Here is a 25415-nt window from a genome sequence, read left to right as displayed (position 1 = left end):
TCACCATGTAAAGCGCTTTGAGTCACTAGAGAAAAAGCGCTATATAAATATAATTCTCTTCACTTCACAAACAACGGAAGAAAATTTGCTTATTAAATTTAACAGACATGTTACAATCGAAAGTTACCAGAATATTAGTAAGTAGATTATTAATAATTTTGGAGAATTACATATTATGTTAATGCATAGCTGAATTAATTAGGAGCCTTTGTAACCTGTTTTGAAATGTTGCTATTATCTTTTATATAGCACATATTAAATCGTGGTCCATACCATTATCGCAGGAGGCTACAATATGTATCGCACTATAGCTTTTATGCCGTATCGCCCATCCCTACTTCCTTGACCGCTCGTACACACCAGGGCTTGGGCAGCAGGATGCAGCGTCACACCTTTTAACCCCAGAGCTGACCCCACACACGTATTACCTCCAACAACCACCAGGGAGCATTTGTGAGCAGATAATTCTGTATCACCTCTTTCGGACTTCTCAGGCCTTCTCTTTCCACTGCTTCCTTCACGCAGGCGTTGAGTGAGCGATGAGGCAATATCCACAATACATACAGCTTGTATACATTGTGCACACTCACCATTAAACATATGCACAAACGGAGCTTCAAATGGCCGGTTTCCATAGTAACCGCACGTGTGCGCATCTGTGCTTACTAATGTGCTGCTCGATGAGATGGTTAACGTTCTAATTAGTATCATCTGTGCATCACTTCACATTACACGCCCTGCATACTCATTGTCTAGCACACACGCTCTTATATTTACTGTACTTCACTCTTTTTTTTTCTCTTCCTTCTCTGTGATCATTTCTTACATCCCTCCATCTTTTTCTTTCCTCGCGTCCTGTTCCATCATTAGTCTCCTTGATCATCCCCCTCTCGCCACCACTTCCCTTCCCCGTCTCCCTCCTCCCGTCCTCTGCTTTCCTTCCCACTCATATTACATATCCATCGTTGATCTTCCGTGCCTGAACGCCTCCTTGTCCGCCCCGACAGAAAGTGCAGGAGCGCCTGAAGGAGCTGGAGCAGGAGGTGGCGGGAGGAGCGACGGCCATCGTGGCGCTCATCCTTAACAACAAGCTGTACATTGCCAATGTTGGTACGAGCACACGCACACAAACACGTCTATATACATATTCTTCTAGCAAAGTTTGTGTAAATGAAGTATTGTAAAACAAGTTTAGTCGTATATTGCAGCGACAAATATCGACAATAAAATGTTACCCCGACAATTACCGTATTTTTCGGATTATAAGTCGCTCCGGAGTATACGTCGTTTGATAAAACCCAACACCTAGAATAGACATTTAAAAGGCAATTTCAAATAAATAAAGAATAGTGAACAACAGGCTGAATAAGTGTACATTATATGAGGCATAAATAACCAACTGAGAAGGTGCCTGCTATGTTAACCTAACATATTATGGTAAGAGTCATTCCAAAAATGATAGCATATAGACCAGGGGTGTCAAACAGAGTGGGCCGAAATTTTAAACTGAACAAAGCCGCGGGCCAAGGTTGAACAAATGAACCTTTTAATAGGGACCCAAACAAGTTTTGCATTGAATATTGAACAAGCAAGGCTTATATAACTTTATAGTGACATGCAAAATCAAGCTTCAAATAATAATAATAATAATAAAAAAATATCAATGGCATCAATCAATCAATCAATCAATGTTTACTTATATAGCCCTGAATCACTAGTGTCTCAAAGGGCTGCACAAACCACAACACAAACCACTACGACATCCTCGGTAGGCCCACATAAGGGCAAGGAAAACTCACACCCAGTGGGACGTCGGTGACAATGATGACTATGAGAACCTTGGAGAGGACGAAAGCAATGGATGTCGAGCGGGTCTAACATGATACTGTGAAAGTTAAATCCATAATGGATCCAACACAGTCGCGAGAGTCCAGTCCAAAGCGGATCCAACACAGCAGCGAGAGTCCCGTTCACAGCGGAGCCAGCAGGAAACCATCCCAAGCGGAGGCGGATCAGCAGCGCAGAGATGTCCCCAAGCCGATACACAGGCAAGCAGTACATGGCCACCGGATCGGACCGGACCCCCTCCACGAGGGAGAATGGGACATAGGAGAAAAACAAAAGAAACAGCAGATCAACTGGTCTAAAAAGGGAGTCTATTTAAAGGCATATCAAATAAAATTTAAATAAAAATTTAGTGCCTCTTTTCAATTTGCAGCCTTCTGAGGTAAATATCAAACAATCTTTTTCCATTGGCTAATAATACATTTGAAAATAAAATAACAATAATGAGTGAATCAAACATTCAAGCCTTGAAGTAGCAAGAGAAAGTGCATGAATAAAACATTAGTTATTGCTCAGTTTTCTACACTGATTTGCTTTACCACTGAATATGGAACAAGCAATACTTATATAACCTACTAGTGCAAAATCAACTTTTACAAAACAAACGAAAAAAACATCAATGGTAAAATAAATAAAAATTTAAATAAAACATTTAATGCCTCTTTTCTATTTGCAGCCTTCTGAGGTAAATATCAACATTCAATTTTTCCACAAGCTAATAAATCTTCAAATAAAATAATGAGATGGGTGGGGTGTATATTGTAGCGTCCTGGAAGAGTGAGTGCTGCAAGGGGTTCTGGATATTTGTTCTGTTGTGTTCATGTTGTATTAAGGTGTGGATGTTCTCCCAAAATGTGTTTGTCATTATTGTTTAGTGTGGGTTGACAGTGTGGCGCTTATGTGTAACAGTGTTAAAGTTGTTTATCCGGCAAACCTCAGTCTGACCTGTATGGCTGTTGAGCAAGTATGCATGGCATTCACTTAAGTGTGTGTATAAGTCGCATATATTATATATATACGCTGTTTGTATTAAGGAAAAGCGGACGTCACAACATATTGTAGACAACACTAAAGGCAATGCCTTTTAGGCACGCCCCCAATATTGTTGTACGGGTGGAAATCTGGAGAAATTTGGGAGAATGGTTGGAAAATCGGGAGGATTGGCAAGTATGAGTATCAGCGGCGAATGCAGTGTTACAGCTGCTCTGCCGCTGTATAAAACCGGCGGCCCAGCTCTAATGTTAATTTGATATTGCCTCATGGGCCAAATGAAATTGCACGGCGGGCCAAATTTGGCCCACGGGTCAGAGTTTGACACCCATGATATAGACCAGGGGTCGGGAACCTTTTTGGCTGAGAGAGCCAGAAAGCCAAATATTTTTAAATATATTTCCGTAAGAGCCATATAATATTTTTTTAACACTGAAGACAACTAAACACGTGCATTTTTAAGTAAGACCAACATTTCTAGAGTGTAATAGGTCTTTTATTCTTTGTAATAACATTGTTATTCTGAAGCTAACTGTGGAGGGGGCGTGGCCTGCGGGCCTGCAGCGACAGGTGCGTAGATGGCCCACCTGGGCCTTGTTATTTAATCACCTGTCGCTCTGTTATAAGCAGCAGCCAGGAGGAGAGACTGGGTTGGGGCTGGAAATACTATTGCTGGAAAGCAACTGAGAGACTTATTGAAAAATAAAACAATATTGTAACCCTGAAACAGGCTCTCATGTCGGTGCTTGGGGGTCTGAAGAACCCCCAGGAGGGCAAGCCCCACACTAACCAATAATAAATAAATAACTTCTTACCATTAACGCAACTTCTTGAACAGGTGCGGTAGAAAACGGATGGATGAATTAAAAATGCATGAGAAGGTTTTATAATTTTAACATTATTTTTAACACTGTGTTTACAAGTGGAATTATTCATTGCTTATTGTGTTAAGCAACGTCAGGTCAGATTTATCAGAGAGCCAGATGCAGTCATCAAAAGAGCCACATCTGGCTGTAGAGCCATAGGTTCCCTACCCCTGATATAGACCATGCTATACGTTTACAATCTGTCACTCCTAATCGCTAAATCCGTTGACGTGTGTGTGTGTGTGTGTGAGACGATTGCTGATTTCCGTCTAGTCTCTTACGTGAATGAGATAAATAATATTATTTGATATTTTACGGGAATGTGTTAATAATTTCACACACAAGTCGCTCCTGAGTATAAGTCGCACCCGTGGCCAAACTATGAAAAATACAATATACCGTATTTTCCCGAACATAGGGTGCACAAGGATTATAAGGCGCACTGCCAATGAGCGGGTCTAGTCAAGTCTACAGGGCGCATTAAAGGAGTCATGTATATTTTATTTTTTTCTAAATGTAAAAGACTTCCTTGTGGTCTACATAACATGTAATGGTGGTTCTTTGGTCAAAATGTTGCATAGATGATGTTTTACAGATCATCTTCAAGCCGCTTTCTGACGGTCGCTTCAGGATGCGACTTTTTTATAACTTGGCTCACCTTCGGCAGCGTCTTTGTTGTAGCGGTGTAGCGTGCAAGAATGGGAGTGGAATAAGTGTCAAAAGATGGAGCTAACTGTTTTAATGACATTCAGACTTTACTTCATTCAATAACGGAGAAGCATTTCCTCATCCGTGGCTCACTAGTGCAATGTGAAATTTAATAGATTGTATGTTTAATGTGAAATGTGTCCTGTGAAAAGCCGTCCGACTCTCTAATAACCAAAGTTCCTTGGGTGAATAATTTAAACTCAGTACACCGGTATATTTTAGCGCTTTCATGGCGAGTTTACTGACACATATAAGTAAGAACTTTGCACAACTTTATATTAGAAATGGCAACAGCGGAGGTTGAATGTCCCATAACAAGAAGATAGAGAAAAAGAAGAAGCTTATCGACTACGGTGTCAGTACAGACTTCAAAGGCGGACGCGCACACATTTTCAGGACTTATGCAGATCCCAAATACAGATCAGCAGGTACCAGAAGGTAAGAAAAGTTGCTTTTGCATAATATTGCGAAACAAAACGCCAGATAATGTCTTACCTTATACACACACCATAATAATGCTCTTATGTTGAAGCACAGTACAAATCCATCAAGCGGTGCGGCTTCATAGTTTACCAAAGTCGTACTAAAACGTGGATAGATTTTTGAGTGCCCTGTGTAATGTTCTATATTTTCAATGGAACATATAAGTCTTCTGAAGGAATTAATAAAGTTCTATCCATCCATCCATCCATCCATCCATCCATCCATCTATCTATCTATCTATCTATCTATCTATCTATCTATCTATCCATCCATCCATCCATCCATCCATCCATCCATCCATCCATCCATCCATCCATCCATCCATCCATCCATCCATCCATCCATCCATCCATCCATCCATCCATCCATCCATCCATCCATCCATCCATCCATCCATCCATCCATCCATCCATCCATCCATCCATCCATCCATCCATCCATCCATCCATCCATCCATCCATCCATCCATCCATCCATCCATCCATCCATCCATCCATCCATCCATCCATCCATCCATCCATCCATCCATCCATCCATCCATCCATCCATCCATCCATCCATCCATCCATCCATCCATCCATCCATCCATCCATCCATCCATCCATCCATCCATCCATCCATCCATCCATCCATCCATCCATCCATCCATCCATCCATCCATCCATCCATCCATCCATCCATCCATCCATCCATCCATCCATCCATCCATCCATCCATCCATCCATCCATCCATCCATCCATCCATCCATCCATCCATCCATCCATCCATCCATCCATCCATCCATCCATCCATCCATCCATCCATCCATCCATCCATCCATCCATCCATCCATCCATCCATCCATCCATCCATCCATCCATCCATCCATCCATCCATCCATCCATCCATCCATCCATCCATCCATCCATCCATCCATCCATCCATCCATCCATCCATCCATCCATCCATCCATCCATCCATCCATCCATCCATCCATCCATCCATCCATCCATCCATCCATCCATCCATCCATCCATCCATCCATCCATCCATCCATCCATCCATCCATCCATCCATCCATCCATCCATCCATCCATCCATCCATCCATCCATCCATCCATCCATCCATCCATCCATCCATCCATCCATCCATCCATCCATCCATCCATCCATCCATCCATCCATCCATCCATCCATCCATCCATCCATCCATCCATCCATCCATCCATCCATCCATCCATCCATCCATCCATCCATCCATCCATCCATCCATCCATCCATCCATCCATCCATCCATCCATCCATCCATCCATCCATCCATCCATCCATCCATCCATCCATCCATCCATCCATCCATCCATCCATCCATCCATCCATCCATCCATCCATCCATCCATCCATCCATCCATCCATCCATCCATCCATCCATCCATCCATCCATCCATCCATCCATCCATCCATCCATCCATCCATCCATCCATCCATCCATCCATCCATCCATCCATCCATCCATCCATCCATCCATCCATCCATCCATCCATCCATCCATCCATATAAAATGTTGGTGTTATTTACTTGAGTCATATTGCAGTCTACACGTATCTCTTATGTATGACTGCCATCATATTGCAGTCTACACGTATCTCTTATGTGGGACTGCCATTATATTGCAGTCTACACGTATCTCTTATGTGTGACTGCCATCTACTGGTCACACATAATTTCACCATTTAACAAATAAAATGGCTTCGAGGTCGGTAAGCACAATCAAAATTATTCTGTACAACTTCTGTACATTAAGCACTCCGGGTTGAAAGGCGCACTGTCAAGTTTTGAGAAAATGAAAGGATTTTAAGTCTGCCTTATAGTCTGAAAAATACGGTACTTATCGACAATAGTCGTGACGTCCTCACTCAGGTTTTTCTGGGCAGAAGTGGGTCACTCGCAAAAACATGGCCAGTGGATAACGTGTAAAGTGAGGGGACATTTCCTCTTCTTGTTAAAAACATGTCGACCTTGCTCATTTTGCAAAGCCGACCTTGTTTTTATGGCAGTACATCTCTGATAGGCGAGCAATTAAAGCAGAGACATGATGTTGGACATTGGGAGGGAGGATACCGACACAGCCTCGGTTAGAGTGTTAGCTTCTACCTTGCGAGCCAGCTAACAAGAGTGAGACCAAGTTGTGTGTAAAGTAACTATCATTTTAGCCAAAGTCAACTTTGTCTACATCAATTTGAGTACTTTTTAAAGCAGCGCCAATTTGCAATGCCAGAAAAAAATTAGTTTAACAAAGGCAAACTGCAAAAAAAGCACTTTAACATCCTCTCATAGTATCCTCTCTCCTTTTCTGCTCCCGGCCGCTTACTGTTAAAGACAACAGATGATTAGATCAACACGTACCACCTGTGAAATCTAATCACCTGCCCGCTGTTTCTCGCCGTCAGCACTGCCACGTCCCCGTGTGATGGTGCTCTGTCCTCAGCACCATGGACAGAGGCGGTGACCTTTGCTCCTGCAGTCAGCGCTGACAACCTCTGCCTCCACAATCAGTTTGGCTAATAAAGATAAAGTAAAATAATCAAGCTTTGTTCTTCTCTAACAACACCATGTGGTTCAGTGCAACACTTTGGCCAACCAAACTAAACAGGAGTGATACCCCCCGTATCTAATACACAATCTTAGTATCTCAGCGTGTTGATATTTGAGTCCGCGTTCAATTCGATGAGACGGGAAAACGTTTTAGCTATAGCGATGTTATTGGAACACTGACAAAGTTAGCAGTTAAATAAAGGAGGAATGAGCATCCCAGTAAACAAACTTTATAAACAAGTTGTGGCAACGTTCCCGACATATGGCGTGCTTCATGTTTCCTCAACTCTCAGTCAAACATCAGGGGAGATGGCGCTGTGTTGAGAAAATGAAAGCAACACCAAATATTTTTCTCCTATGCTGGATGCTTTTAGTGTGGGACAAATACATCCGTCTGCAATATTGTCCACAACTGTCGCCATCTAACAGCAGTGCGCTCTTAAACGCAGGCTGAGACTCTGCCTTATGGAAGTGAAGCGAGGGAAATCAATTGAAATGAAGCGTTTCCTCAGAGGGAAAATCTCCTGAAGCAAGGTCCGTGTAGTTGCTTTGCGCCATGTTTTTTGTCGAGCCAAACAGCACCGATGCTGATGCTGATGCGCATTTCATTATCAGGAAGTTAGCAGTGTTGCCTTAAATGCACTGATAAATGACTGTTTTTCGGTAATTAATCATTTAAAACTAGAGATGTCCGATTTTTTTATTTTATTTTAATCTTCTATTTTTTTCTCCCATTCCCCACCTCCTTGTTTACCTGTATCTCATCTTTTTTGTAAGGGGTGCTGGAAGTCGGCAGACCCGTCAGCGATCCTGTTCTGTCTCCCTGTAATGTTTGTTCGATCTTGAATGGGATTGTGCTGAAAATTTTAATTTTCCTCACGGAATAAATAAAGTACTATCTAATCTAATCTACTATCTAATATCGGACTGCCGATATTATCGGCCGATAAATGCTTTAAAATGTAATATCGAAAATTATCGGTATCTGTTTCAAAGAGTGAAATTTATGACTTTTTAAAACGCCGCTGTACGGAGTGGTACACGGACGAAGGAAGTAGTGCAGAGCGTCAATAAACCTTAAAGGCACAGCCTTTGCGTGCCGGCCCAATCACATAATATCTACAGCTTTTCACACACAAGCAAGTGAATGCATCGCATATTTGGTCAAAAGCCATACAGGTCACACTGAGGGTAACCGTATAAACAACTTTAACACTGTTACAAATATGCGCCACACTGTGAACCCACACCAAACAAGAATGACAAACACATTTTGAGGAACATCCGCACCGTAACAAAACATAAACACAACAGAACAAATACCTGGAATCCCTTGCAGCACTAACTCTTCCGGGACGCTACAATATACACCCACCGCTACTCTCTACCTCCGCCCCCCAACCACCTCAACCTCCTCATGCTCTATCTGGGAGAGTATGTCCCAAATTCCAAGCTGCTGTTTTGAGGCATGTTGAAAAAAATTATGCATCTTGTGACTTCAATAATAAATATGACAGTGCCATGTTGGCATTTTTTCCATAACTTGTGTTGATTTATTTTGGAAAACCTTGTTACATCGTTTAATGCATCCAGCGAGCATCACAACAAAATTCGGCATAATAATGTGTTGCTTCCACCACTGTATATGTCGGTATCGGTTGATATCGGCATCGGCAATTAAGAGTTGGACAATATCGGATATCGGCAAAAAAGCCGTTATCGGACATCTCCATTTAAAACGGGTGTGGCAGCTTTGTGGCGGGGCGCTGAGATCAATTACAAGTGGGGGAAACCTTGGTATCTAATAGCTCAAAGTCGCTCTCAATAGAGTCCTTCTTCTTGTCTGCTATCAGCGTTTGTGTCGTAGAAATAAAAAAAACATGGATATTTTTTTGATTTTATTCTTTATTAACACAGGGACCAACCGGGCTCTGCTGTGCAAGACCAGCACTGATGGCCAGAATCAGTTTTTCCAGCTGGGGCGGCCACATAACACTGAAAATGAGGATGAGCTGCAGAGACTGACTGCACTGGGTGAGATTAAATTGAACTACTTCAACCAGGAAAACGCAGGTTTACCATGCTCCTATACGTTTAATCTGGTGCACCCAATTTAACATGTTCAGGATGTGAATCCTCGAATTAACGCCGCTATTCAATTAGCCGACGAGTCTCAAATAGTCACCGAGTGTGTGGTTTTCAAACAACAACAAAAAACGCTGGGGTCTCTAAATAACAGCTGTTGCTTTGAGCCAACCCCCTGATGTAGGTTTTAAATTCAATTTAACAAGATGACAGTAGCAGCATTTGAAGAATAATGAGTGATCAGCCTCCCTGCAGTTTTTAGCTCTGTATGAGTTATAAAATGTTGCCATTCATCTGTTGAAAGTCGTACTATTGTTTACAATCAACTCAGCGCTAGGGATGAGGACTGCTCACATTTGAACCAGTATGGTAGCAATTGCCAGTACCTGGAAATTGCTAAGCAACTGGACCAAAAATAAAATAAAACTCCTCATACTTTGATTGATACAAAGCGCTATATTTACTTATATGACCCAAAGCAGACAACCTTCCTTAGTCATGGTGCAAAAAAATAAATAAAATCGAACCAGTACAAAATGCTAAGAGACATGGTCACACAACACAATAACACACAATTTGTGGATATTCAAAAAAAAAAAAACTACGCACCATCAAAAAAATCAGATTTACTCCCATTTGAGTGCATTACAAAGCATGATGGGAAATCCCTAAGGTCATGAAAATAGTAAACAAGTTAGAAGTCCAACTTTTGCATACTTTTAATATTTAATTATATTAATTATGTATCTATTACATATATTCATTATAACACACACACACATATACAGTACAGATACATACTGTACATATATACGTACAGTCGTGGTCAAAAGTTTATGTACACTTATTAAGAACATCATGTCATGGCTGTCTTGAGTTTCCAAAAATTTCTACAACTCTTATTTTTTTGTGATAGTGTGATTGTAGCACATACTACATTCATGAAGTTTGGTTCTTTTATGGATTTATTATGGGTCTACTGAAAATGTGACCAATTCTGCTGGGTCAAAAGTATACATACAGCAATGTTAATATTTGGTTTCACTGCAATAAGACCCTTCTGGTAGCCACCCGCAAGCTTCTGGCAAGCTTCTGTTTGATTTTCTGACCACTCCTTTTGACAAAATTGGTGCAGTTCAGCTAAATGCGTTGGTTTTCTGACATGGACTTGTTTCTTCAGCATTGTCCACACATTTAAGTCAGGCCATTCTAAAAGCTTAATTCTAGCCGGATTTAGCCATTCCTTTACCACTTTTGGCATGTGTTTGGGGTCATTGTCCTGTTGGAAAACCGAAGTGCGCCCAAGACCAATATGCTTCTAGGAGCTAGTAGCTACACAACAGCTAAGCACACAATACCACACAAGCTAGACGTACGTAATAATTCATTGAACGATATTAGAAAACATGACATTTGTCGATATCAGCAAATATTTACAGTTGCATATAACTTACACATACAAAGTTTCCAAGCCAATAGAAAGTTTCCAGTAACAAACGTGTCCTCATCATTCAACTTAACCTAATAAATTATTATTGCCACTATGTGTCGCCAAAAACAATTTTCACTACATTTCAACTTAAAGACAGCATAAGTCCATTCCAAACTGTTATTAATAAATAAGTGAATCTGCGGACTGCGTGTTTGACTCATTTCACTTGATTAAGCCTCTTCTAATATTCCACACTTCAAAATAATAACAGTATGACTCATTCCTGCCGATATGGTGTCAGATCAAAGGTTGCAGGGGCACACCCCTTTTCAACTTTGTTTCTGTTGCTGCTATGTTGCACAATATACTAGTTCCTACATGTTTGCTTTGGTACTTTTCTAATGCACTCCAATTGAGTATTGAAGTAAAAAAATGTTGTTTCTCATGAGTTTTCAAATATGTAGGTGACTAAACACCGCGGCTATAGTCAGTTAGTCAGTTTTCGGTTGATTCCCCAAGGAGACCCCAGGTGGTTCACGTCAGGTGTCATCCAGCACATGTTCATAAGCCAGCTGACTATTTGAGATGTGATGCCTGGCAGAATGTCAGCCTGCAGCAATGTTGCTCTATGGCCTCTCGCCGCCTTCTCTGCTATTTTATATTCAATGTTTGCCCACCTTGGAAGCATTTAAATGGAGCAGCAGTCATTCCATTAAGCCCACAAAAGGTGACCCCTCTCTGTCCCGTCCTCCACCACCATCTCCTTCTCCTACTTAACAGCTCCACTTCTCCCCCTCAAGCTCCTCTCCTCTCCTTGTTATTTCCCTCGCCAACTCATGTATCATTCCTCTTTATTATTCTTATTGTCTGCGCCTCTTTCCTCCCAGGTGTGGATTCGGCTCGTGTGAGGCAGGCGGGCCAGATCAGCGGGCAGAGCAGCACCAGAAGGCTGGGAGACTACAGGGTGAAAATCAACTACAGTGACATTGACTTGCTCAGGTAAGCGAGTACTCAAACATTGTAAAAATGGGGATTTGTAGGAAAATGAAAATGCGCAGTTAGTGATAGGTAGCGAATCCGGTGCTTTTTTTTTTAAACGTAAAATCCAACACTGCTTGATGCAAATATACATTGGCGTTGCTATTGACATGCTGCTGGTTAGCATTTGCAATGTTACATGGCGAAATCAACACCTACAAATCATACTTGCCAACCTTGAGACCTCCGAATTCGGGAGATGTGGAGGTGGGTTGGGAGTAGCGAGGCTTGTATATATTTTCAAGGTAATAAACCTTAAAGGCACTGCCTTTGCATGCCGGCCCAATCACATAATATCTACGGCTTTTCACACACACAAGTGAATGCAAGCCATACTCGGTCAACAGCCATACAGGTCACACTGAGGGTGGCTATACAAACAACTTTAACACTGTTACAAATATGTGAACCCACACCAAACAAGAATGACAAACACATTTCGGGAGATCATCCGCACCGTAACATAACATAAACAGAACAGAACAAATACCCAGAACTCCCTTGCAGCACTAACTCTTCCAGGATGCTACAATATACACCCCCTTACTCCCTAGCCACCCACACCTGAACCCCCCCAACCCCGCCCACCTCAACCTCCTCATGCTCTCTCAGGGAGAGCAGGTCCCAAATTCCAAACTGCTGTTTTGAGGCATGTTAAAAAAAAAAATGCACTTTGTGACTTCAATAATAAATATGGCAGTGCCATGTTGGCATTTTTTTCCCATAACTTCAGGTTGATTTATTTTAGATAACCTTGTTACATTGTTTAATGCATCCAGCGGGGCATCACAACAAAATTAGGTATAATAATGTGTTAATTCCACAACTGTATATATCAGTATCGGATAACATCTCTAATCCCTATGAAGGAATATATCTTAACAACACATTATCAAGAAAAGCTCTTCTTGGAAAATTAGTATTGTTTATTTGCCGTGTAATGGAATCCACACTAGGGTCTAACTCAGGGGTCGGGAACCTTTTTGGCTGAGAGAGCCAAGAAGCCAAATATTTTAAAATGTGTTTCCGTAGGCCGTAAAATATTTTTTTAACCCTGAACACAACAAAACGCGTGCCTTTTTAAGTAAGACTAACATTTTTAGAGTGTAATAGGTCTCTTATTCTTTGTAATAACATTGTTATTCTGAAGCTAACTGTGGAGGGGGCGTGGCCTGCGGGCCTGCAGCGAAGCGGGTTGTTGCCAGGACCGGCCTCGAAATCAGTGACAGGTGCGTGGATGGCCCACCTGGGCCTTGTTACCTAATCACCTGTCGCTATGTTATAAGCAGCAACCAGGAGGAGAGACGGGGTTGGGGCTGGAGCCAGAGCGCGAGCCAGAACGAAAGAGAAAAAGACAATTGCTGGAAAGCAACTTGGAGACTTATTGAAAAAATGAAACTATACTCTAACCCTAAAACAGGGTCTCATGTCGGTTCTTGGTGGTCTGAAGAACCCCCAGGAGGGCAAGCCCCACACTAACCAATAATAAATAAATAACTTCTTACCATCAACGCAACTTCTTGAACAGGTGCGGTGCAAAACAGATGGACGGATTAAAAATGCACGATGATGTTTTATATTTTGATCATCATTTTTAACACACATTATTCATTATTTATCGTGTTAAGCAGAGTCAGCTCAAATTTACCTGAGAGCCGGATGCAGTCATCAAAAGAGCCACATCTGGCTCCCGAGCCCTGGTCTAACTGTTTCTCACATTGTTTCAGGGGCAAAAAAAAAAGGATTTTTGTGTAAACAACAAACCTCCATAAATGACTTTTACTGTCGAAACGGAAAAACAATGACAAGTTTTTTGAGAAGCCATCGCTCTTTGCATAGATGATACAATCGATGGTACATGTGTGTGTTTGCAATCAGCACGGCCAAGACAAAGCCGATCATCACCGAGCCAGAGATTCAAGGCAGCCAGTCGTTGGACAACGTGATGGGTTTTTTGTTGCTGATGTCAGAAGGACTCATCGAGGCCCTGGAGTCGGCGCACGGCCCTGAACACGTCAACAAGGTAGCGAGACTCCGCCTTGTGTCCTGTTGTTCCTTCCTACTTTCCTATCCCCCTTTTGATTCATGTAGTCCAGCTCCTCTCTGTTCCACACTTGAGTCCGATATTCCCCGCTCTCTTGTCTCGCCGTCGGACCTCGCCTGACTCCACCCCTGCTCTCTGGTCCGCCGCAGGAAATCGTTGCCATGGTAGCAGCGGAGTTGGCCCAGCAGACCAGCCTGGAAGCAGTGGCCCAGTCGGTGGTGGACCGCGTCAAGCGCCTCCACCACGACGTCTACATGTCCGGCCGCCAGAGGGCGGCGTTGTGCTCCCGCCACGAAGACATGACCCTGCTGATCCGCACGCTCAACTACCCGCTCGCGGACGGAGCGCTCACGCCGACACAAGGTGAGGACTGGTCTCTGGGTGAGATGAATCAGGGTTAATATCAGTGTCGGCCAAGACTCAAGGCTCTAATATCAGTATCGTAATTGAAGTGAAAATGTTTGTGGACAGCTGTGGGTAAAAAAAAAAAAAGAGTCCGACAAAAGTGACTTTGATAAAGTGTACATTATCCGATTGAGATCCCTGGTTTGATGATTCGATTCAGAATTGATACGAAGTGAAGTGTGAATTATATTTATATAGCGCTTTTCTCTAGTGACTCAAAGCGTTTTACATACTGAAACCCAATATCTAAGTTACATTTAAACCCCTGTGGGTGGCACTGGGAGCAGGTGAGTAAAGTTTTTTGCCCAAGGTCACAACAGCAGTGACTAGGATGACGGAAGCGGGAATTGAACCTGGAACCCTCAAGTGGCTGGCACGGCCACTCTAACAACCGAGCTATACCGCCGCAATTGATTCTCGATTTAATATGATTCTCAATTCCATCAGATTCTTGCAATGTATTATTTGGTGTAAGAATAGTAACTACAAAATTTCGATGGGCCTGCTGTCTGTGCCCTGCACCTCTGGCCGGGGGTCGCCGGAACCCGCCGTACTTTTAGATGGTGCCGAGTGTCTGAATCCGTGAGTTTTAGGTGTAACTGTACAAAATGAGCTATAGAGCTAGCCTAAAACATGCTTACATTCAAATACAACACTTAGCATGTGTGCTAACGACAGCATGCTAACAGTTAGCATGTCTCACATATCAAGTAACATGGCTATAAGGTGTATGGCTGCGGAAGAAGTGAAAAAACAGCAAAAAAAATGTTAGCATGCTAATATTAGCTGGCTAGCATGCTAACAGTTAACAAGTGTCATGTACCAAGTTATTTGACTCTGGAGTAAACGGAAGGAAATTTAGCTAAAAAAAAATATCATGCTTATGTTAGCATGCAAGCACGCTGACGTTAGCGTGTGTCGAAAGTAGACAAGTGTGTGAACAAAATGAAACGCTCAGCGCCGAGCTACGTAAAAAGTATTGCTCGCATGATGGACAGTTGTCTGTTTGGTCCAGATGGCCAGGGACGTTTTTTTTTTTTCAGTTAATTATGAGTAAGCACTCCATTTATGTCGAAATAGCATGGCTTCAAATTCCACATTATGCAGCTTTCGATTCACTTTCACCTCACTCTCTCGGCTTACGTCCGCTCCAACGGACTCACTCTTCCTTCGTGCTCGCTTCCAGATGCAGCAGGTCAAGGAACACACATTGTCGGACATGCGTTGCTGTGGAAACGGAGACAAATGCGCCAAAATACAGTAAACATTGGCAAGGCAACTTTATTTTTGTAGCACATTTGCAATAATTTGGCCCAACAATTTTACAACAGTATTGTACATATTACATAGTGTGTATATATATATATACTTGCAGTGTGTGTATATAAAATGTTGGAGGGTTTTGAAGTGGTTTTAGAGTCTTTGAAGGTTACAGCGGTGACCCCCATTAGCACCATCTTCCAAGGTTTTTTTTATCATCTTTAAAATCCCAATTTAAAAAAAAAACATGTGTTGTTGTCTCTTGTAGTGATTGTGAACGATAGGCAAACCTACTCAGTGGCCTTGTGGTTAGTGTCCGCCCTGAGATCAGTAGGTTGTGAGTTCAAACCCTGGCCGAGTCATACCGAAGACTAGAAAAATGGGAGCCATTACCTCCCTGCTTGGCACTCAGCCTCATGGGTTGGAATTGGGGGTTAAATCACCAAAAATTATTCCCGGGCGTGGCCACCGCTGCTGCTCACTGCTCCCCTCACCTCCCAGGGGGTGATCAAGGGGGATGGGACAAATGCAGAGATTAATCAACAATCATTGGCACTTTAACTTTAACTTTAAAATTCCCCCCAAAAAATGCAGTTCCCCTTTAGAGGGGTGCCTTGAGAAACGCCTCAGTTATTTAAATCCCAAGTTTGGACCCCAGTGGTTATGTTTTCTAACAAGGGTCTGCCAATGTGTGTACAGTGGTCCAATTTCCTCTACACAACGGGAGCAATGTTTTTAGGAACTGGCTGCGAAAATGTTGGTCTTCCAAGTTTTGAACATTCCTCAAGGGCCGGTGTGGTGTGCTAAACCCCCAACACACACACCACACTGCAAAACGTCAGTGTTTTAAAAATAAGAAGGAAAAAAATACAAAAATGAGGGGTATTTTATTTGAACTAAGCAAAATTATCTACCAATAGAAAAAGAAAATTTGGCTTGTCAAGACTTTCCAAAACAAGTAAAATTGGCTCACCCTAAAATACCTTAAAGTAAGTATATTCTCACTAATAACAAGTGTATGTATTTTCTTGTGTTTCATTGAAAATAAAACAGCAAAGTCCATTTGGCTGTCATCTGTTTTAATATGAGACACAATTGTGTCAAAGTCATGACTTTTTTTTTTATATACTTGAAGTAAGAAATTATTACTTTAAAAAAGTAGTTTTATACTTGTGAGTGTTGATGACACAGCTTTGCAACAGTTGATATTCTGGTTTCAAGTATGTTTTGCTCAATATAGGTCATCACATTGTTGTAAATGTGCTACATAAATAAAGTTGCCCTGCCTTGCCATACCTCAGCAACAAGCTGTAATATCTCAGTGAGATAGTTTAGGACCAAAACCCTTAAAGGGGAACATTATCACAATTTCAAAAGGGTTAAAAACAATAAAAATCAGTTCCCAGTGGCTTGTTTTATTTTTCGAAGTTTTTTTCTAACTTTTACACCTCCCGGAATATCCTTAAAAAAAGCTTTAAAGTTCTTGATTTTCGCTATTTGCGATGTGACCGTCCATTTCCCTGTGACGTCATACAGGGCTGCCAATACAAACAACATGGCGGTTACCACAGCAAGATATAGCGACATCATCTCGGATTCAGACTCGGATTTCAGCGGCTTAAGCGATTCAACAGATAACGCATGTATTGAAACAGATGGTCGGAGTATGGAGGCAGATAGCGAAAACTAAATTGAAGAAGAAATTGAAGCTATTGAGCGAATAGCTATTGACGCTATTCGGCCATAGATGTGCTTACCAAACGATCAGGACTTTCGCATCTTGTGACACTGGAGCAACTTAAATCTGTCGAATGGTAAGTGTTTGTTTCGCATTAAATGTGGGAAACTAGTTTCAAGTGTACATAAAGCTAGCGTAAATAGCATTTTAGCATCGATTAGCATAGCATGTTAGCATTGATTAGCTGGCAGTCATGCCGTGACCAAATATGCCTGATTAGCACAAAAGTCAACAACATCAACAAAACTCGCCTCTGTGATTTCGTTGACTTAATCGTTACAAATACATCTGCAGGTTATCCATACATCTCTGTGCCATGTCTGTCTTAGCATCGCCGGTCAAATGTGCAGACACTCTGGTACATTCAATGGGGGTCTGGCGGCAGATTTCTTGCCAGTGGTGCAACTTGAATCCCTCCCTGTTAGTGTTGTTACACCCTCCGACAACACACCCACGAGGCATGATGTCTCCAAGGTCCCAAAAATTTGTCGAAAAAACGGAAAATAACAGAACTGAGACCCAATGTTTACGATGGGTTGAAAATGAAAATGGCGGCTGTATTACCTCGGTGACGTCACATTCTGACGTCATCCCCTCCAGAGCGATAAACAGAAAGGCGTTTAATTCGACAAAATTCACCCATTTAGAGTTCGGAAATCGGTTAAAAAAATACATGGTCTTTTTTTCTGCACCATCAAGGTATATATTGACGCTTGCATAGGTTTGGTGATAATGTTCCCCTTTAAAACAAGTAGAACCCTCAAACATAAAATCTGCTTGGTGAGAAGAATTATCTTATCAGACAGAAAATAGGCAAATATCACCCTTATTTGAGATATTTAATCTGACTTAGATTTCAGTTTTTGCAGCGCATACATGTGCACGTTCACCCAAGATGTAAGTGTAGAAGAGCCATGGCGTTACAGTTGGCTCCAGTCTTAGGCATCAAACGTGGTCTACCGATGAACGGATGATCACACAATCCCTGTATTATTACACCGATCTATTATACTCTTGTTATTCCCCGCCCTTTAATAAATTCAACCTTACTTACGCCTTCTGATAGCACATCAGCTGCAATGTGGACTTTATAGAGCTCTCAGGGCCGCTCCGGTCCAATTCAGAGCGAAGCCTCGGTCTGAAAACAACATTAGCGCGCTAATAAAAATAAAACCAGATGCACTGACGTCTCTGAGTGAGCCGGCCGGCAGAGAAGAAATCAAAGCCCCCCCCCCCCTATGACAGCGGACTCCCAATACCACACGGAGCTGAAATAACAGCACAGCCAGAAGCAAAAGAAACTTTATTTCTGATTCCCGGTTTCATGCTGAGGCCGCACCTTTTTTCATGTGTGGATGTTTCCCGCCAAGAAAAGCATCCTTTCTCCTTTCAAAGGCCGTTCCGTGACCGTGTTGATGTTCTGTTGTCAGGCGGCCGCATCTACCCGGTGTCGGTGCCATACTCCAACAGCCAGAGCACCAGCAAGACCAGCGTCACCCTCTCTCTGGTCATGCCGTCCCAGAGCACCCTGACCAACGGGACCAACACGGCCTCCACCGTGGAGGAGGGCACCCCCACACTCGGGTAATTTGACTTCCTCCTCTTGCTTGCGCTATTGTTCCTGCTTCCATTGTTGCTCTTTTTAACTGGACTAACGTCATTGCTCCGCCCCTTGCAACTCACTTCCTGTGTAATCTAGATAAACTAGCATATTTTCCAGACTATATTTTCCATATATTAGTCTTACCAGACTATAAGCCGCATATATATATGTTGTGAAATGTTATTTACACAGAACATTTTGTGAATGTTTATTTACATACCTTAATTGTTTCCAAACGGTGCCTGCAACACGGCAGTAAAACGGCTGATCAAACAAAATAGAAGTTATTTTAAGGACCTATTAGCTGCGGAAGCCAGCTCTCCAATCAGCTAAACAGACTCAATACCTCCATGGTGATGTTTTGGTGAATTTATGAAATCAAAACAATACAAAAATGTTATAAAACTAACACAGCCACTCGTAAACGTATTAGCATATTAGTTCATGCTAACAACGTTAGCTTCATGACGTTATGAAAGCACGTGCAAATATGCATGAAAACATATTGGGATGTTTTAGTAAGTTCGAATTGTTTTAGTTGTATTGTAAAACTTAAAACCTTTCTTTGGAGACAGGGCTTTTTTAAATTTCTCTATATTTTTAGGCCATGTCAGGATACACGATATATATCTCCATATTTTGCGTTAGCCTTGAATGAACACTTGATGCATATAATCACAGCAGTATGATGATTCTATGTGTCTACATTAAAACATTCTCATATGCTCATTTTAAACTTTCATGCAGAGAGGGAAATCAAAACTAAGTCAGTTGACCCAAAGTGTATTTATTAAACAGTTATTAAGCAGTGGCACAAACATTCATGTCATTTCAAAACAAAGTGCAAGATTGTCAGATACATTTTAAAACAAGCTATTAATGCACTTTTGTGCATGATGTCACTAAGATGACATATCAAAACAACATTAAATTAAAGTGCACTTCTTGTACAGAACGCCTCAACAATAGTTTAAAACACATAAAATGCACTTTAGTGCATGATGTCACACAAGATATTTCAATAAGTGTCAAATAAAAATGAGCTGCATAATAGGAAATCAAATAGTGTATGTCCCTCGCTATGTGGTAGGTTATTGTGGACATTATCTCCTTCTGTTGTTGACTATTTTTTTCATACGGTGTTGATGTGCAAATGGTTGCCTCTGCATTTTGTTGGTGCGGCACCGAACGGAGATGTTGACATGCAGAGTTTCAAGCACTGTTAATTTTCTAGCAGGTGACTTCAAATGATGCTGCAAATTAGCACTAATGCTACTTTTGATAGCAACGCTTTTGCCCCACACTTGACAAATTACGGTTGTCTGTTCGACATATTCCCGCTTGAAGCCAAACCACCGCCAGACGATGCACCCCCTGCTGTTTTTCTTGGGAATTAATTCTTCCTTCATTTGTTACCAGATTCGCACCTTCTTTCTCTCGTATTAGCACTCGCACCCCAGCTAACGTTACCCATGCCGCTACCTCTCTCCTCCGCGAGGGCGTATACGTATGTGACGTATGTAAGAAGGTGCGCTTGTTTTATGTCTCTGTGAGAAGTAGAGACAACAAAGAGTGATACAATCCTGTAGTGTAATGCCCGCAGCTAAAAGCAACTGCGTGAGAACGTATACTCGAATATCACGATATAGTCATTTTCTATATCACACAGAGACGAACCCGAGATTTATCGAGTATATTCCATTTATCGCCCTGCCCTACTTGGAGTGATGAATGAAGGATACTTTCGAACAGAAACGCTATGACATAACTGCACTTGTACCCCCGGTTGAAAGCTCAGTCTATACAGAAGAGCCAGCAGCACCGACAGTGAGCGAACTCGTCAAAAAGATGGCACCATACCACAAACAATAACACACCTATTTCATGTCTGATTTTTTTTTCAAACTATTTGCAGCGAAGAAAAATCCATGAATTAGCTGCACCGTTTTCTAAGCCGCATGTTCCAAAGTGTAGGAAAAAAGTAGCGGCTTACAGCCCGGAATTTACAATAAATATAAATCACATCGTCCATCTCCTCCTATTTTTCATAGCATATTAGTTCATGCGAATAACATTAGCTTCATGACGTTACGAGAGCACATAAAAATATGCATGAAAACATATTGGGATGGTTTAATAGGCTAGAATTGTTTTAGCGTGGCGCAGTGGCAGAGTGGCTGTGCGCAACCCGAGGGTCCCTGGTTCAATCCCCACCTAGTACCATCTTCGTCACGTCCGTTGTGTCCGGAGCAAGACACTTCACCCTTGCTCCTGATGGGTGCTGGTTAGCGCCTTGCATGGCAGCTCCCTCCATCAGTGTGTGAATGGGTAAATGTGGAAGTAGTGTCAAAGCACTTTGGGTACCTTGAAGGTAGAAAAGCGCTATACAGGTACAACCCATTTATCAATTATTTAGTTGTATTGTAACACAAACGTTGCTTGGAGTGATGAATGAAGGATACTTTTGAACAGAAACGCTATGAACTAGCAGACAGAACAGCACTTGTACCACCGGTTGAAAGCTCAGTCTAAACAGAAGAGCCCGCAGCACCGACAGTGAGCGAACTCGTCCAAAATATGGCACCATACCACAAACAATAACGCACATATTTAATGTCTGTTTGTTTTTTTTAAACTACTTGCAGCACGGCTGCCAGCGAAGAAAAATCCATGATTTAGCTGCACCGTTTTATAAGCCACATGTTCCAAAGCGTAGGGGGAAAAAAGCGGCTTATAGCCGGGAATTTACAGTAGATATATAAATCACATCGTCCATCTCCTCCTTTTTTTTCAGTATTTATTTTGTTTCTCGTCGTTTGACTCCCCGCTGTTCCTCCGCCGCTTTGATTATTTATGTTTCCTCTTCTTCTTTGTCTCCGTCACGGCCTTGACACCACAGAGAGAATCAGGGCCAGCTGGCAAAGCATTTAACTGCTCAGCTTTTCATCAGCCCTACACGTGATGAACAGTTCCGCCCAGCGAGAGAACCAAGGGTTTTCTCACCAACAAATGACAAAAAGTGTCTTATTTTGAAGTTTTAGCCACCAGCTTGCCAACTCAGCCGTGGCAAGCGAGGTCTGCTTGCAGTCAGTCAGATGATACATTTGGAAACATAAATACATAAACATAAATCTTCATCTGCGGCTACAGCACAGACATTAGTGTGTTGACAAGCATTTATCATGTCTACTAGGACTGAATAACATAAATCGAGTGGAACCTAAAAGGTCCAACAAAAAGTAACAATTAGAGCTGGGTACTGTTTACATTCGCACCGATACAATACCGGTGAATCGATACCGGTACTCAACTATAACAATTGTTGGTGCTTTTGTGTGCGTTAATGAATATTAACTGCTTTTGATAATAAAATCAATTTTTTTATTGCAACTTTTAAAAAATTGCTAATTATGATAACTGCTGTCCAGCTTGTTATATGTTTGTGGAGGTTGCCCTCCCGTGGGTCCTCCAGACCGCCAAGTATTGCCATGCGAGCCGGGATCAGGGTTACAATAGTCTTTATTTTTAATTGTGCCGCAGGTTGCTTTCGAGCAATTGTCCTTTGTTGCTCGTGCTCTCACTCCAGCTCCAACAACGTCTCTCCTCCCAGTAACTGCTTATACAGAGCGACAGGTGATTAGATAACCAGGCCCACCTGGGCCATCTAAGCACCTCTCTACGCACACTTGATGCATATAATCAAAGCAGTATGATGATTCTATGTGTCTACATTAGAACATTCTTGTTCATACTGCATTAATATATGCTCATTTTAAACTTTTATGCTTATACAGAGCGACAGGTCATTAGATAACAAGGCCCACCTGGGCCCTCTAAGCACCTCTCTACGCACACTTGATGCATATAATCAAAGCAGTATGATGATTCTATGTGTCTACATTAGAACATTCTTGTTCATACTGCATTAATATATGCTCATTTTAAACTTTTATGCTTATACAGAACGACAGGTGATTAGATAACAAAGCCCACCTGGGCCATCTAAGCACCTCTCTACGCACACTTGATGCATATAATCAAAGCAGTATGACTATTCTATGTGTCTACATTAGAACATTCTTGTTCATACTGCATTAATGTATGCTCATTTTAAACTTTTATGCTTATACAGAGCGACAGGTCATTAGATAACAAGGCCCACCTGGGCCATCTAAGCACCTCTCTACGCACACTTGATGCATATAATCAAAGCAGTATGATGATTCTATGTGTCTACATTAGAACATTCTTGTTCATACTGCATTAATATATGCTCATTTTAAACTTTTATGCTTATACAGAACGACAGGTGATTAGATAACAAAGCCCACCTGGGCCATCTAAGCACCTCTCTACGCACACTTGATGCATATAATCAAAGCAGTATGACTATTCTATGTGTCTACATTAGAACATTCTTGTTCATACTGCATTAATGTATGCTCATTTTAAACTTTTATGCTTATACAGAGCGACAGGTCATTAGATAACAAGGCCCACCTGGGCCATCTAAGCACCTCTCTACGCACACTTGATGCATATAATCAAAGCAGTATGATGATTCTATGTGTCTACATTAGAACATTCTTGTTCATACTGCATTAATATATGCTCATTTTAAACTTTTATGCTTATACAGAACGACAGGTGATTAGATAACAAGGCCCACCTGGGCCATCTAAGCACCTCTCTACGCACACTTGATGCATATAATCAAAGCAGTATGATGATTCTATGTGTCTACATTAGAACATTCTTGTTCATACTGCATTAATGTATGCTCATTTTAAACTGTTATGCTTATACAGAACGACAGGTCATTAGATAATAGGGCCCACCTGGGCCATCTACGCAACTGTTGCTGACTTAGAGGCCGGTCCTGGAACATCCCGTTCGGCTGCAGGCCCACAGGCCACGCCCCCTCCACAATGTTGTTTTATTATCACATTTCTGAGTATCATTTGCAAGTATGACATTAAGTTGCAATTACAGTTGCAAGTCCAAGACGTTAGATCAGATCTGGGCAAATTAAGGCTGTACCAATGATTGTGACACACACTAGGTGTGGTGAAATTTGTCCTCTGCATTTGACCCATCCTCTTGTTCACCTCCTGGGAGGTGAGGGGAGCAGTGGGCAGCAGCGGTGCCACGCCCGGGAATCTTTTTTGGTTACTTAACCCCCAATTCCAACCCTTGATGCTGAGTGCCAAGCAGGGAGGTAATGGCTCCCATTTTTATAGTCTTTGGTATGACTCTCTAACCACCAGGCCACTGAGTAGGCCACCCTGGTGCCATTATGGCCACCATTGAAGAAAAATACATAAATGGACTGGTCCATTTTAGGATTCAGACAGTAGGAAAAAAGTACTCCGGAGTTTAAGTTAATTGTCCTGGTCAAACTCGAAGGAGACTGTCCAAGGAGCTCCATCTTGTTCATCCTTCACTAACACTTAACGATATTTCTGCTCCTCGTTGGCCCCAGCATGTCATCATCCGTCCCGTGTCCTTCACGCTGTCCTCGCCAAAGCTCCGCCTCCACCCTTCATCCTCTAATTGACCGTCCCCTCTGTCCTCTGCCCCGCCTCCCTCTGTCCAACTCCCTCCTCTGTTTCCCCACTGCCCCTTCTCCCCTCCACACCCTCCCTCTGTCCACCTCCCTTTTTTGCTTCCCCACCTGCGACGCCGACCCCCAACCCTTCGTGGTCCCCGTGCCTGCCCTCATACCTGTCCCACCGTGCCCCGCCAGCAACCAGAGCCCCACCGCCACGCTGCAGTCCACCAACACGCAGACGCAGAGTTCCAGCTCCAGCTCGGGGGACGGCAGCCTGTTTCGCCAGCCGGGCAGCCAGGCGGTGCAGCCGGACGAGACGGGCCGGGTGCCGCCCTACGTGGACTTCAGCCAGTTCTACCGCCTGTGGGGGACCGACCACGGGGACGGCCTGACCGCCCACGGGGGGCTGGGACCCCAGTGAGGAGACCAGGACCCATTTAGGCACACGTACAAACGTCGGAGAGCTTCCGGTTGCTTGAGGAATGACCGTCGTTAACCATTTTACTTGGGCCACTTTTGAGCGGAATCCGCCCCGTCAAAAAAAGACTAAGACTGTGACCTCCGTGGTTCACGTTTGTCGCCTACAGGTGTCTGAATGGTTGGTGCTACCGAGAAAAAAAACGCAGGACCCAAAAAGGACTCATCTCTGCGGGTGGGTGGCCAGTAGGTGTGTGACACTCTGGGCACCAAATGGTTCAAGGAACAATTCTCGATTCAAACGGGTCATTGCAAATGTAGTATTTGGTATAATTATTCTTATATATATATACGTGTGTGTGTGCGTGTGTGTGTGTG

General features: G+C 42.5%; 1 protein-coding gene across 1 annotated transcript in view; it reads left to right on the top strand.

Annotated features, from left to right (window-relative positions):
* Positions 1-25415, top strand: part of tab1 (TGF-beta activated kinase 1/MAP3K7 binding protein 1) — a 35172-nt gene extending 9757 nt beyond the window's left edge. Inside the window, exons 5-11 of the mRNA XM_061914346.1 lie at positions 1008-1110; positions 9382-9498; positions 11869-11980; positions 13898-14042; positions 14213-14426; positions 18897-19050; positions 24816-25415. Of these exons, the coding sequence (XP_061770330.1) occupies positions 1008-1110; positions 9382-9498; positions 11869-11980; positions 13898-14042; positions 14213-14426; positions 18897-19050; positions 24816-25041 (1071 nt within the window). The 3' untranslated portion in view covers positions 25042-25415. The remainder of the gene's footprint in view (positions 1-1007; positions 1111-9381; positions 9499-11868; positions 11981-13897; positions 14043-14212; positions 14427-18896; positions 19051-24815) is intronic.

This window comes from Nerophis ophidion, linkage group LG01 (genome assembly GCF_033978795.1).
Source record: "Nerophis ophidion isolate RoL-2023_Sa linkage group LG01, RoL_Noph_v1.0, whole genome shotgun sequence".
NCBI classification, from domain to species: Eukaryota; Metazoa; Chordata; class Actinopteri; order Syngnathiformes; family Syngnathidae; genus Nerophis; species Nerophis ophidion.
Note: the sequence above shows the minus strand (reverse complement) of the source record. Positions and strands in the feature narration are given on the sequence as shown.